The following is a 14530-nucleotide window of genomic DNA, read 5'->3' on the forward strand; positions in this document are numbered from 1 at the left end:
CCGGGATCTTGGTGCTTCGGGTTCGTCTGCCTGACGAGTCCTCTTCCGCTGGAAGAAGCAGCGCTGCACGCTTCGCTGCCGCCCGGACCTGAGCGAAATTGAGAAAACTCTGGCAAGTTCCCCTTTCGTGCCTGAAACCGACTGCACGTGAACGTCCATGCCAGACGAATCTCCTCAGGAAACTTTTCCGCAAGAAGCGGCAGGAAGGCTTCATTCGCCGTCATCTCGCCCGTTGCCGGATTCTTTCCCAGGGCGGTCAGGCATCGGAGATGTCGATTTATCTCGTCTACCAAAGCCTGTATGCTAGCTCCCGAGTCGCTACACGGTTTGGCGTTCCAAATTGCCTTCACATGTTCCCGTACGATGACATCTGTACGTCCGAAACGTTCTTGTAACAACTCCATGGCGTGTGAGTAGTTTGCGCTAGAGCGTGGCATCCCTTCAACCGCAGCCAGAGCTTCACCGGATAAACTGGATAGCAAGTACGAGAACTTCGAGGCGTCGTCCAAATCCGTCCGATTATGGACACATCCCTGAAAGCGGTCCCAGAACGCTGAGAATTCGAGGACTTCACCCGAAAACACTGGCATCTTCAGTTCCGGGAGCCTTTCCTTTACATCTGTCTTGCTGTCACTGCGGGGGCCAAGATCGTTGGAGCTAGCTGAACAATCAGACAAGGAGCCTTCCATTTGTCGAATCCTCGCTCGGGCTTCTCGGCGAGCTATCTGGGTTCGTTCAGAGAGCGCCACCCAATACTTGGCCTCTTGATCTCGCTCCTCACCCGTCAACGCCGCTTCCAACTGCAATTGCATCTCTAACGTCTTGTCATGAAACGCCATCACGTCATCAAGTAGTTCTCGGAGGTCATCGGGATGTGACGCATCCTTACAGAGTTGCGTCAGTTGATCGATCATCACATGAAGCTTCGCCCTTCGAACTTCGGTCTTGCTCACTATGCTCTCAGCTTTCATGATGGATCGACTCAAAATGGGAATGTGTGTTGCAACGATGAGATTTCTACTTGATTATTCCACTGATCCGGCTCGGAGGACCAGAATGTAACGAGCGAAACAACAAGTCACTCGTCTCCGATGTTAGTGGACTGTATGTCTGAGTTGTTATTGCAAGGCCGGGAGTGTCCACTGTGTTAGACAATCCGACTTATAAGGCGACAACTGTTATTTAAAAACTCGATTGAGTGTCAAACAGTTTACTCAAGAAAATAACACTGAGCCGGGGATAATCAGACAAGAAATCAAAGAATAACACACCAAGAAAAGCAAAACACGCTAAAGGCAAACTACTAACAACGACAAGCCACGACACTATACGCCAGCAACCCAAAAAATCCCCTATTACGTCACTTCCGGGTATACCGTATTATTAATGACACTCAGGTTCTCTGTTGAATACAGACCCCATTTCTGTCGTCTACAGACTGCATATTTCTTCATTCATTCCGATAGATTCAAAGAACAAGTGGTTCGAAGTCACAGAAATTAGCAGTCCGAAAAACAACAATAATATTTATATTGAGTTGACCATATGCTCCATCGACATATTTTTTGATTTCAGAAGTTTTTTCTGAAAATATTTGTTTTTTTGATGAGAATTTTATCATAACCTACTTCAATTTTTCTTTTGCTCCCGTTCACGGGAGTTGTTGTTTTTTTCATGTTTTACTTATATAAAAAAGGTCTACTACCCGAGTGTACTTCAAAGGCATGCTGCTCGACGTTTGATTGGCCTTAAATTTCATTGGTCTTCATGCCGACTGAATTTCATTAGTTGCTGTTGCGATGAGTTTTATTCGTTGTCGCAAACCTAAATTTTTACTGGTTTTCATTGTAATGCGTGCTATTTGTCAAATTTTGATTTCATTTCAATGGTCAGTTTTCTGATATTCAAAGCTTTACTATTTTATGATATTTATGTGGTAAAATTAATTACAATTAATTATTTAATGAAATTCAGTGAAATGGTGAATCCACGTGATCTTTCTTACTAATAGCATTCATAACTTCTAAATTCAATTTATACTTTAATTTTAACTTATATTTAACTTCATCAAATTCAGAAACAAATTAATAGGAAGCAAACTTTTGAACAAGGCCTTTAAAATGCTCAATATTATACACGCAATAAACCAAGTCAGTTTAAATTAAAGTAAAGCGAATTTCTTAGATCTGATCAACAGTTCTATGAATATAATTATGCACAAAAATGAAACCACAAGCAAATTTGTTAATAAACTTATAATTTTCAGGTGCTAGTCAGCTTTTAAATGTATAATACAGCTACTACTAATATACATATAGAAGATAAACAGTAAAGCATAGAATAAAAAAGTGACCATTAAAAAGAAACCAAAATTTGACAAATAGAATGCATGAAAATGACAACCAGTAAAATTGAGATTTCCAACAGCGAGTAAAATTCATCGCAACAACATCTAATGAAATTTAGCCGCCGTGTAAACCAATAAAATTCAAAGCCAATCAGAGTTCTACGCAAAATATACAACCAATCAAAGTGTGAAGTGGCATGTTTTTGATGAATACTCAGGGTCTACCCCATATAAAAAATGAATCTCTCATTTTTTTAAAATAGAAACTTGTTGTTATACATTTTGTGTAAATTGTATTAAATTTGTTTTTCAATATTTCAACTGAACCGTCTACTGAGTTGACGTAACATTCAAGTTGCTATTCTTGTATTAAAATGATAACCAAATGTTCATCATTCCAGATCATGAAGTTTCTGTTAGATTTTGAAATCATTTTTTCAAACAAAACTTGAAAGCGAACAAAATTATTTTTTATCTCAAGTTCACTCCGTCATGGGTAGGAGCGTTTTCTTTCTCTAGCACTGCATATATTCTGCCAAAATATATATATGATTATTGCTGATTATTAGATCCCGGATTTTTAGCCTCTAAGAAAACTTTGAAATATGCAGGCATAAAGGCAAAATAAAATAACAAAAAAAGCAGTAAAAAAGGCATTTATTTATAAAAAAGCAAAAAAGGCAAATATTTGTTTTGCCTAAATATGGTGAAAATGGTGCATATATTCAACTAAATGGTTAATTTTGTCTGGTTGCGTATAATTACAAGCATTTTTTTCAAGTTATTTGGTGTTATGCTATGTCGTCTGCCTGAAAGAATATACTTTAACTGTGAAAAACTTCTTTCTACCTCAGCTGAGGTCACTGGTGCATATTTGAAGCAAACCGCAGACTTAATATTCATGCCAATAAGCTGTGCATTGGATTTTCCCTTGAAGAATTCTGCTATGCTTTGTATTTCTTTAGGATCTTTGTTAGCTTAAATCAGTTTATCGCATTTTCTTTGTATGTCTTTACCTACTTTGCCTGGAATTTTATAAATATCATCGATTACTTTGTCGAAAACTCGCAACTTATCCACTAATGTTTCGCTAGGACGTTTCTTAAGGAAAGTGATGGCTTGTACGAAATTTTCAATATTGGAGGCAATAAATACGAGATCACAGAGGATAGACTCTTTCTGCATGATTTCACGGACTATTTTCACTGCAGTAGATTCTTCTTCTTCTTCAAAACAGCCGATGATTTCTTGTATCTTTGTAAAATTCACCGCATAGTAGAAAACAGCAGATCCCACCTAGTCAAAGGTAGGGCTGAGAAGGTAGCGGAATATCAGGTGCCATTGCTTTGAACAACTGTACACGTGACGGTGCTTTGAGGAAAAGTTTTTTCACATTGGAAATTAGGCGATCAACATCTGGATACAAACAGCGTACGTGTTCGGCAATTCTATGCAGCCCATGGGCTAAGCATGTCAAATGCAACATATTGGGAAATAAAACTTTAAGAGCATCAGCAGCTTTTTTCATATACGGTACTGCATCAGTAACAAACAGAAGGACATTTTCATATCGTATGCCTTCTGGCCACAATACAGCAAGTGAAGATGTAAACAGTTAAGCAATTATTGAACTGTTTGATTTTTCCAATACTTCTGATTCCTTTGATAGTTGATCGGCTTCCAGTGTACCAATGACCACATTGGCAACAAATCTTCTCACAGGATCGATCATCTCGTCTATTGAAACCCACGTTTTGTTGTATGCGACTTTTCGTCTAATTCTATCCATAACATTGTTGAAATTGTTGTCAATATAATTTTTTCGCAACGATGATTCACTTGGTATATGTTGCTTCGTGTATTTCTCTAAAAAGCCTCTAAGAGACTTGTTTTCCAATTTCCATAGTGGAATTCCAGCATCAATGAATGCCATGCATAGGTCTGTCAGAAACTGAGATTTGCTACTGGAATCGGCAACAAACGTACTAAGCAGACAAACAATTGCTTACTCTCTGTCTTCATTTTCTCTGTCGCTGATTTGTGTTTAGTCGTTTGCATATACTGATAGACAAAATACTTTTTTTTATGATTGATTGTCTTGCCACACGCTTTACAAAATAGTACGGTGTTATCTGTAGACAGTATGTCACTTCCATACTCTTTCACCAAATCGATCAGTTTTTCAGAAGGCTTTGATTTGACTTTGGCCATTTTGAAGCTTGCGGAAGTAGTATATCTTAGGTAGGAACGACACAGAAAGCGAAGCGAAACGTGAGTGAATGAACAGTCGACGGATTGCGGAAATTTAAAATACACACGCGATTCTCACAACATACACACAGAGACTAACTAAACTTTCTTCTTTTCTGGCCTGCCTACTACATAATCTGATCTAACTTGTTTCTGCAACTCGTTCTCTACTAGATTTCTTCGTGATACATAACACTGGGCAAAGTTGACTTTTGCACTGAATTATAAAAAAAGCAATGTCATGAAAAAATTATCAAAAATGCATAAAAAGGCAATATCATGGAAAAATCATCAAAAAAAGCAGAAAAAGACATTTATGGCATTTATGGCAAAATCCGGGGTCTACTGATTATCATCGTCGGCAGGCTTAGAGCATATATTGATATTTCATTTACTGTTCTAACTTTCATTCTTATTGTTGAGGGTTTACTGCCTTGCTCACACAATGAATTCATTTGAGAAAGCGTCTGTCTGTAGTATTGTAAAAATTCCAGACCACCAATATCCTTGTTTGAATTTGTGCCTTGTGCATTTCAGTAGCATATGCAAATAAAATATTTGGTGCAGTATCCACTGACATCACATTGTATGGATAATCTGTGAAAATTTTCTCAGATGTAGCGTATCTGATGCATGCATTGAACTGAAAATACTTTTGGCTGGCTTAGGGGGAATTTAACTGCTGCTCATGTTTGTTGGTCTAGTGAAATTTCATAAAATAGTGCGTGATGAATTTTCACCTGACTCCTGAAAATTGCTGCACAGCATTCTTCATTGTCAAATTAGTTGACAAGGCTAGCTTTGTTGCCATATTAAAACGTCATTGCGTGTTGAATTTTGAAAACAACGAATGACCCCGGTAAGCAAATTTATTTAACATCTCCTTGTTTAGTTATGTCTTCTTTAGGCTGTTCATTTGTTGCTTCTGTATTTTTATAGAATGATGCAACTAATAGTAATGATTCAGTCGTCCCTCAACATTCGCAAATTTCAAAACCTCCAAAAATATAAATCCTATTCTTAACCTTAGTGTGTGTATGTATTTCAGGATCTGCAGGTTCAGTGCAAGGTTGATTCCGCTTATGATGTTCCACACCATAACAGTAATGATAGCGAATTAACCGAATTATGAAACTAAATAACCGCTACTAGTGCTAAGATGAAAAAGATAAAAACATTGAGGGGAACGGACAGGAGGTGCTGCAGACGGAAGTTTGGCTTACGGCAGCACTGGTCCCGTGATTGCAGAATCTTGGCAACCGATCCGGACATGTTTGGAGCCCTTTAGAAATCTTAAAGTTGTGTTAAGCAAAATACAAGTGAAACATGTCATTGTTATGTCATTGTTTATATTTTCCCAAATGCACTTTGATTTTTCAATGTAATGCCCTTAGTAACATCATTTCATATTCTCCATAGCAATCATCATCAGTCACTTAAGTAAGTTTAACTGAAAATGAATGATGTGCACAAGCATGCATGTAAATAAATAACAACGTTTTTAATGGGAATTCTGCAAGACTTTAATCAAATTTTTAAAAAATATTAGCAAAATTTTATTGGAATTTTGGTCATTTAATGTAGTCAACAACAAAGCAGTTGAAATGAACTCTTGCTCGCTTTATGTGCAGTTATCCAAATTCGCCGCAATTTCGTTGAATCGGGTAAAAATAGAAGCATCGTCAATGCATACGGCCATTCCTGGCTCTTTTGTTTGGCTCTTCTAAAAAAGTATTTTGTTATACGACTAGTTCCAATAATTTCATATTTACATGGTATGGTTTGTCAACAGCACAAAATTTGTTTCCAGGATCACTGATTAACCATTGAGAGACATCACTTTCAAGAGAACTCGGATGACCACTGACAGAAATGGGGCTTGTTACTAATCTTATATTTCTCCCAAAAATCCTGCAGTCACTTTTCAGTGTTTTATCTCTTGTTGTCCAAATTTTAATAGTTGTCTTCAATTTTCGTACAAGTATTCTTCGGTAAATTTCTGCAATAACATTTTCTTGGAAATTTACAAAACGTTTAGCAAAAATATAAATAACAAATGATTTTAGCATAACTTCTATTACCGTGCAACTGATTTTTAAGAATATCATAAATGATCAAGCTCATGCACAATGAAAAATGTCTTATCAAAGTTATAAATTACATAATATTGCGAAATATATGCAAATTTCACATCTCATTATAAGATTCATACTAATAAATATAAACTGTTTATTTTACTTTACAACAAGAGGCTTTTTATCTGCATTCATTTTTTGTTTAATTGCTTTGAAAAGACATTCCTTAAATAAACTACACATACTACTTCAAGAAACTAAAAAGTGAGTGATAAAAGCTAATTCATTTTATCAGTGCAAGGGTATAATTCTGCAAAATCTTACATACAGAAATGAAGCATTTTCCAGGCAGACTTACCGAATCTTGATTTTTCACCTTTACTGTAAATTGTCACTTTCAGTCCTCCAGGGGCTGCAGTTGAAATGTCTCGTGTCACTGTCAACGGTGGCATAAATCTTGTTTCACCATTAACTAACTTTTTGAGATTTGGTCGAGAATCTATCTCATTGTCGGGTATATCATTGTGATATATCAATGGAGTTGCAATTCTCATGGTCATAGCTATAAATTGTATGCATGCCATTATGTACCATTATTATTCAAAGACATTTCCTTCACATCTTCTTTCTGTTTTAAATTTTAAACATTTACTGCATGCTGCATGCCAGTTAGTTTTACAAAACTTTGAATTTTAATAACTTACCAATTGCATCTATTTCACTTTCTTTAATCGTCAAACAAATAAATAAATGTCCTTTTTGAATTTCTTCAGGTGGAAATAAGTATCCTCTTAATGCTTTCGGGAATCCTGGTACTGTGTGAACAATCCATGCAGCTGCATCTGCGACCTGTGGATTCATCATCAACACTCCTGATAAAAATGATGATTATATAATTTTTCATTTTCTGTGCATGCGTAATTTTTTTACCTTTGCTGTTTGATTTTGTTTTTGGTTTTGGAATATCTGGTGGAACATTGTTGTATGCAATAAATTTGTTTGTTGGTTCTACAGCAATAACATGTTCAAGTGCTCTACCAAATGAATGGCCATTAGCCCCAGTAACAACTGCAGTATCTGCCCACGCTCCCGCGTTCCCTTGAGTAAATGCCTTTCCAATGTTTTGCCCAGGAGCTTTATACATGATAGCCCTGTATAGGATTAGTCATCTGTATGTGAATTTTTTTGTTAATGGTATTATATTTAAATTCAGTAAAACTGTTTAGCGTGTTTACTGATATAAAGTAGCATAGAATAGCGTGTTTATTTAACTTCTTCAGGAGTTTTATGTTAGCAACATCAACATTTTAGAAATGAATATCACACTGACCTGTCGCAAAAGGCTCTCTTTAGCTTTCTATTGTGAAATAGCTAAATAAAGTAAACCGCAAAATAAACATACATATTATTATACAATATGGCCACAGGATATGATCGATTTTGTCTGTTAATATTCCTTCCGCTTATTTGTTACTTTTCAAAAATTAAATTTATCAAATTTAGGCATCCCTAAAATGTCTTCATAGCAGAAGTATCTTCTGCAAATAAATAATTATTCATTTTCCTAATTTTTAATATCTATTTTTTCATCTTAATGCTTATATTTTTTGAGAAAAAAAGAACATTAAGTTTTAAATTTGTTTTTCCAAGCATAGCAGTAATGAAATTTCATTTTCTCAACTTGTGATGGGTGTAAATTTGGGTATTGTTGATCATGAGTTCACCAGCTGGCGTTTATTTGAATTGTGCATTCTCCTGCTGAACTGTTTCTTTTCATTTCTGATTCATTAGGCATGTAATTTAAATTTTTTGAAATGAAGCACGTTTTAATTTGAATGTTGCACAATAAAGCATGCACAACAAAGATTCTTCTTACAAATAGTATCTTTTCACTATTCAAGGATATGTAGAGATATTTTAGAGCGTTAACCACAAATAAGTGAATAAACTGACTTACATCAAAACATATGCTTAAAAGCATAAAAGTTAATCAAGTTGGATAATTGATAGATAGCAATTGTATTCTGGTGGTTTGATCAGCATCAATTACAGTTACAGTTATTTAGAGTGCTCAGCAACTAATGATTTTTGTTTTCACTTGTACATATGCTTTTTTTACAAAAAGTATTCAACTCAAAAATTAAGCTGTTTTCTGTAAAAAAGTTTATACGATGATTTGACCCGATTCAACAAATTATTACTGTACAAATATTACTAGCATGAATGCTTCTCATTTCTAGCGGGAGATAGTTGCATATCGTTGAAATTTTCAAGAAATTCTTAATGTGAATTTAGGTATGCGAACTTTAGACTGACAATGTAAATTAAAGTTATTTTTGTTTTGAGTGTATAGCACAATTATCATTTGTAAACAAGGAAGATGATATCATTTCCATAATATTCAACCACCTACTGATATGTAAATAATGAAAGCTGCAAGATTGAATCATTGCACATATATAAAGCAGATTTTTAACAGTATTCACTGTCTTCACTTCATCTGACTGCACTACCTGGATTTTTGCAAATATTTTATTTAGCCATCAATTTATGAATGAAAAATTGAAGTTGAAAAATTTTCTTATAGGATATTCTGTTTTCAGTTTTTTATAAAATATAATTCGCTTATTATGTACAAAATAATGTTAGAATGAAAGGCAAAATGGTGTTTAGCTTTTAAAAATGCAAATCCTTCACGTACCAATCAGCTTCAGCTCCACCAGCTAAATTTTGGCATTTAGATGTAGTAGTAGAAAGTTTTGGTAATGAGATGAATAAAATAAAAACACACCATAGATGCATGTTGTGACTGATCATGATATTTCATTAATTAATCCACTTTATCGAAATCACAATGTTGTTTATTATTTGCTTTTGTTTATGCAAGCTATAAGTGCCGATGATTTGTTAAACTATATTTCGTAATAACAAACAAACAATATTGATGTATTTGTATATCTCACAATATTTGATGCTGCTCAATCGTGATTTATTAAAAATGATTGCAATTTAAAGCCCAAACTACTATATTGTGATCAAAAAGAATAATATCAGCTTATTTGCCCAGTGTCCAGATTCAAATGATGTGTCAATAATGTGAAATTAAAAAGTTTATCATTCTGATTTACAGATGCAGAAGAAACACTTCTTTAGCTTCAGACAGACAGATATTTTGTTTTTTTTTCCATTATGAGGTTGTAACGCCTGGCAAGCTCAGCGCCCTATATCATTCGATAATTGCTTTTAAAGGTTTGCCTAAAGGTCATTTTTACTTCTGAATAAGTAGTTATACCTTGCGATCCGTCGTGTATCTGTTTCACAATGCACAAGATCCGCTGTACAACAATGGAGTAGGTAGAAAGTGAAAAAACTCAGCTGAAAGAAAAGCCCGGCACGTTGCAAGGTTAAGAAATATGAACTTTTAATATTAATTAAATAGTTAAACTCTTTTGGTCTGAAATTTTGTTGTTGAATATTTGAATGTTGCTGTTGAATTTCTTATATTTGAATAAACTGAAAAGTTAACAACAGAAAATATGGCATTCTAAGATTACGTTAGAATAGGAAATGAATGCGGAATATCTAAAAGTATTATGAATGATTTTCAATACATTCTTTTTAACACTATTCAAACAACTGGCACTTTTGCTGTTTATTGTGCAATGATTATCTTTAAAATAAACTGTCAGAATGAACATGAAAGCTTTTATCAGTCTACAAAAAGATTTGCTTTTCATTATTTGAACAGTTTATAGATAAAATACCATTTGAACAATAAAAGTAGTAAGAAGCAATGTGATAAAAATTGATTGCCTAAAATACTGAGATATCATTTTAACAGAATTTATTTCCAGAAAAAATTGTCAAACTTTTTGTTTACTGAAAACAAAGAATGGTGAAGAAAACCGTTCACATGTCAAAAACATGCGTTGTGATAAGATATGAACTGATTTTTCAACGAAGTTAGAAATAAAATAATAAAAGAATTTAAAAATTTAAAAGAAATTAATTTTACAGAAGAAATATAATATGGAAATATCATTTTAGAAAAAGATATATATTTCCAGAAATAATTACATCAATTTTTTGTATAATTAAAACAGCAGATACTGAGAAAAAATGACGCATATGGATAGTATCTGTTTAACTCAATCAAAAATAGTGCATAATAAGAATACCATTTCATTTGCAGAGGAAATGAGCAGCAACAAGTGGAAACATGCTTCTGAGAAACGAAAATTAATAGAAAATTCGATAATATGTACTGTACCTCTTCAAAAGAATTTTCAAATGACAAATTGATTGAGGTGTCACTGACATTGTTCAGAGTATACGCAAATCTATTTCTTCATTCATTGCTGAAGTATACTAATTAGCACAGTATTGCTCATTACAAAAACGTTTCTTTGAAAATTGTAAATAAGATTTCGACTTAATAAACTATTTAGAATACCAAGAAATTAAAATATGGTTCTTGTTGAACTCTTCATGCTAAAATACATTCTGTTAAATCTCACGTACATAGAGTAAATTTTATTTCTGTTTTATTCAACTAAAGTTTTCAGACATGAAATGAGTTCCGTCATCAGCCACGTGGCTTCATGCGCAATTTTCCACATTCTGACCAATTACATTGAAATGACCAAAAATAGAAGCATCGTCAATGCATACGGCCATTCCTGGCTCTTTTGTTTGGCTCTTCTAAAAAAGTATTTTGTTATACGACTAGTTCTAATAATTTCATATTTACATGGTATGGTTTGTCAACAGCACAAAATTTGTTTCCAGGATCACTAATTAACCATTGAGAGACATCACTTTCAAGAGAACTTGCGTGGCCACCGATAGTAATAGGACTCGTTACTAATTTTATATTTCTGTTCAAAATCCGACAGTCAGTTTTCAATATTTTATCTCTTGTTGTCCAAACTTTGATGCTTGTCTTTAATTTCTTCACAAGTACTTTTCGGTAAATCTCTGTAAGAAGTTTATGGAAATTTGCATGAAATTCAGAGCAACTTGCAATAAAAAAACGTGCTATTTTATCACTTCAAATGCTTATGTTGAGTTATTTTCAGAATGCACGCCTTACAATGGCGAACAGATTTATTTTACCAAAGCAAAATTCTGCCAGATGTTTGTTCTGGAAATTTAGCAGTAACACATGTGACTTACCATATTTTGATTTTTCACCTTTACTATATATTGTCACTTTCAATCCTGGAGCAGCTGCTGTTGAAATTTGCTGTGCCACTGTTAACGGTGGTGTTAATCTTGATTCACCATTAACTAAATTTTTGAGATTTGGTCGAGAATTCATCTGAGTATCTGGTATATCATTGTGATATATCAATGGAGTTGCAATTCTCAAGGCCATCGCTACAAATTGCATGCATTTTATTATATTTAATTATTATTCAGATATATTTGCTTCATATTCTTTTTCTGTATGAAATGTCAAGCATCTGGCAAATAGTTAGTTCTACGTTAATTTAATGATTTTTATACAAATAAATTTACCAATTGCATCAATTTCACTTCCCTTAATTGTCAAACAGATAAACAAATGTCCCTTCTGAATTTCTGCAGGTGGAAATACGTATCCTCTTAGCGCTTTCGGGAAACCTGGTATTGTGTGAACAATCCATGATGCTTCATCTGCCGCATTTGGATTCATCATTAACACTCCTGAGAGATATGATAATTATAAAAGTTTTCATTTCTTGTTGCAACATTTATTCTTGTTACCTTTGCTGTTTGATTTCGTTTTTACTTTGGGAATATCGGGTGGAATATTATTGTATGCAATAAATTTATTTGCAACATTTGCGGCAATGACATGTTCAAGTGGTTTAGCAACTACATTTCCAGGAGACACGGTAAGATCCGGAGTATCTTGCCATCCCATAACCCCTGCAATCAATGCTTTTCCCATATTTCGTGCTGGGGCTTTATACACAATAGCCCTACAGATGATTAGCTAAGTAGGTAAATTCTTTTGTAAATAGTTTTATAATTTTATTACATTATTAACATTAATAATAATTATTTATAAAAGGTGATGTAGAAAACTTTTTCAGTAAATTCAGAAGATATACAAATGCTAAAAACAGTGTCATCTTTTACAATTTTAACATATTTGAGTAGGCCTATGAGCAGCGGAAAAATGTATTTAACATATGCCACCAAGCGCTAGTCTGAACTCATCCGCATCCCAGTTTCCCCAAACTCCGCCCCCTTTTTGTGATTGGCTGTACTTTGATAGGTTGCACATGATTGATCGGTAATTGGCTAATGACTTCTGCTATTTTATTAGCTAATCATCATGATAAGTGATTGCGTGAATAACTTTGCTATTTGATTAGCTATTAAGCTTTGATCAAGGATTGGGTAATTATTGTTTATCAATCCTTTTCCAAATATGGGTGCAAATTATGAAAACAAAAAATGACTTAGATAAACACGTTTATTTAACATCTCTTTGTTCAGTTATCTCTTCTTCAGGCTGTTCATTTGTTGCTTCTATATTTTTGTAGAATAATGCAATTAGATAATAATGTAAAGAACAGGGGTGGTTTTACTCGGTCCCGTTTTTTTCTTATTGGTCTTTGCCCTCGCTGTTTTATTGGACCGTCAAATCTTTGTCGTATTGGTTTTTATTTTATTGGGCCGTGAAGTGTTTGTCGTATTGGTTTTCCTTATCTAATTGCTCATTGATTCAAACTCTTCAGTTGTGATTAGCTGTAATATTTTTTCATTTCATTGGTCCAAATATTCCATTTAGGATTACGTAACTTTAATAGTAGTGACGTAACATTAATAATGGAAATATTATTCCAAAATTTTATTGTGCCTGTTTGAAGTTTTTTCATTCATTGAAATTTTGCTTATTTAAATATATTATTTGTGGTGAAGCTTATACTTTTTCATGATCAGCATTCCCGAAAATAATTTTTATTATTATTCTACATTGTATTGTACCAAAGTGACGTTATATCAAATGCGATAGTAATAATTCAGAAAAAACAATACAAAAAATAAGTTACATAGTAATTTTTATTTTTCACTAGCCAACAGCACTAACAACAACAAATAATAAACAACATATCAGTGAATGAAATTAACAAAGTGGTATCAGGGCAATTTCAACATTACAAATTATTGTTTGTGGATAAAGATTGACGCTAAGGACAGCCGCTTTGTTTATTAACCTTGAAAAATAAACTCTTATTTGCCAATATTTTTAACCGTACATAGCAACAGATTACTGGCAAGAGCTTACTCGCCACAATGGCATAAATGGTAAAATGTTATTAATATCATTGAGGTACAACCTTGAATGTACCTTCCGTACCCCAAGTTTTTACGGTTGCCATCAGTCTATACAGGCATCTACCCGGCAGTTTTTCAAACGTCATCTTTTCTATTCGATCCCCAGCCAGGAACTTCTAAAATTCTGTTCCACACTGCCACCCCCGGCAGCCTTTCTTTATTCCTATACCAAAAATAAAAGTAATTGTTTAATAAACTAGGGAACACATGCTATACATTCAGCGTCATACTTTTTGAACAATATTTTTCCAAAATATTTCCAATATTTTTGTTTGCCGGCAACGTTTTAATTTATATATCCNTGCCTACCATCCCATCNGAATTGGACCAANATCCCGCAACGAATTTAGTACAAGATGTAAACTCAGCGACATCAACCATAACAAGGNAACAGAATAGAAAATGATTCGAATAGCTCTGGAACGCAAAGCACTGAACGCAAACCCAACAGCAAACGAAAATAAATTCGGATCTGGGTGAGAACTCCCCTCTAAATANCCATTTTGCTACAACATTTAGCTTTCAT

The 14530-nt window shown here is 34.0% G+C and overlaps 5 protein-coding genes across 5 annotated transcripts; all 5 read right to left on the reverse strand.

The window, feature by feature from the left end:
• Window positions 1–35: 35 nt before the first annotated feature.
• Window positions 36–971, reverse strand: Tsp_09063 (putative integrase core domain protein; the record flags this gene model as incomplete). Its single annotated transcript, XM_003382170.1, has 1 exon — window positions 36–971. A coding segment is annotated over exon 1 (936 nt), but the record flags the coding sequence as incomplete, so codon positions are not given.
• A 2167-nt stretch (window positions 972–3138) lies between these two features.
• Window positions 3139–3532, reverse strand: Tsp_09064 (L-aspartate oxidase). Its single transcript, XM_003382171.1, has 3 exons — window positions 3364–3532; window positions 3197–3324; window positions 3139–3156 (listed from the first exon to the last, which is right to left on the reverse strand). The coding sequence occupies exons 1-3, from the start codon at window positions 3530–3532 to the stop codon at window positions 3139–3141; spliced, it is 315 nt and encodes a 104-aa protein (XP_003382219.1).
• Window positions 3533–3962: 430 nt separating this feature from the next.
• Window positions 3963–4558, reverse strand: Tsp_09065 (conserved hypothetical protein). Its single transcript, XM_003382172.1, has 2 exons — window positions 4357–4558; window positions 3963–4288 (listed from the first exon to the last, which is right to left on the reverse strand). Exons 1-2 carry the CDS (start codon window positions 4556–4558, stop codon window positions 3963–3965), a joined length of 528 nt encoding a protein of 175 aa, XP_003382220.1.
• Window positions 4559–6218: 1660 nt separating this feature from the next.
• Tsp_09066 (deoxyribonuclease II family protein) lies at window positions 6219–7816 on the reverse strand. The gene is made up of 5 exons (XM_003382173.1): window positions 7603–7816; window positions 7377–7544; window positions 7031–7234; window positions 6370–6596; window positions 6219–6320 (listed from the first exon to the last, which is right to left on the reverse strand). Exons 1-5 carry the CDS (start codon window positions 7814–7816, stop codon window positions 6219–6221), a joined length of 915 nt encoding a protein of 304 aa, XP_003382221.1.
• A 2043-nt stretch (window positions 7817–9859) lies between these two features.
• Tsp_09067 (deoxyribonuclease II family protein) lies at window positions 9860–12791 on the reverse strand. Its single transcript, XM_003382174.1, has 9 exons — window positions 12784–12791; window positions 12421–12638; window positions 12193–12360; window positions 11848–12051; window positions 11423–11649; window positions 11305–11373; window positions 10437–10485; window positions 9965–10169; window positions 9860–9893 (listed from the first exon to the last, which is right to left on the reverse strand). Exons 1-9 carry the CDS (start codon window positions 12789–12791, stop codon window positions 9860–9862), a joined length of 1182 nt encoding a protein of 393 aa, XP_003382222.1.
• Window positions 12792–14530: the final 1739 nt, after the last annotated feature.

Source organism: Trichinella spiralis (genome assembly GCF_000181795.1).
Source record: "Trichinella spiralis strain ISS 195 chromosome Unknown Scfld1, whole genome shotgun sequence".
Taxonomy (NCBI): domain Eukaryota; kingdom Metazoa; phylum Nematoda; class Enoplea; order Trichinellida; family Trichinellidae; genus Trichinella; species Trichinella spiralis.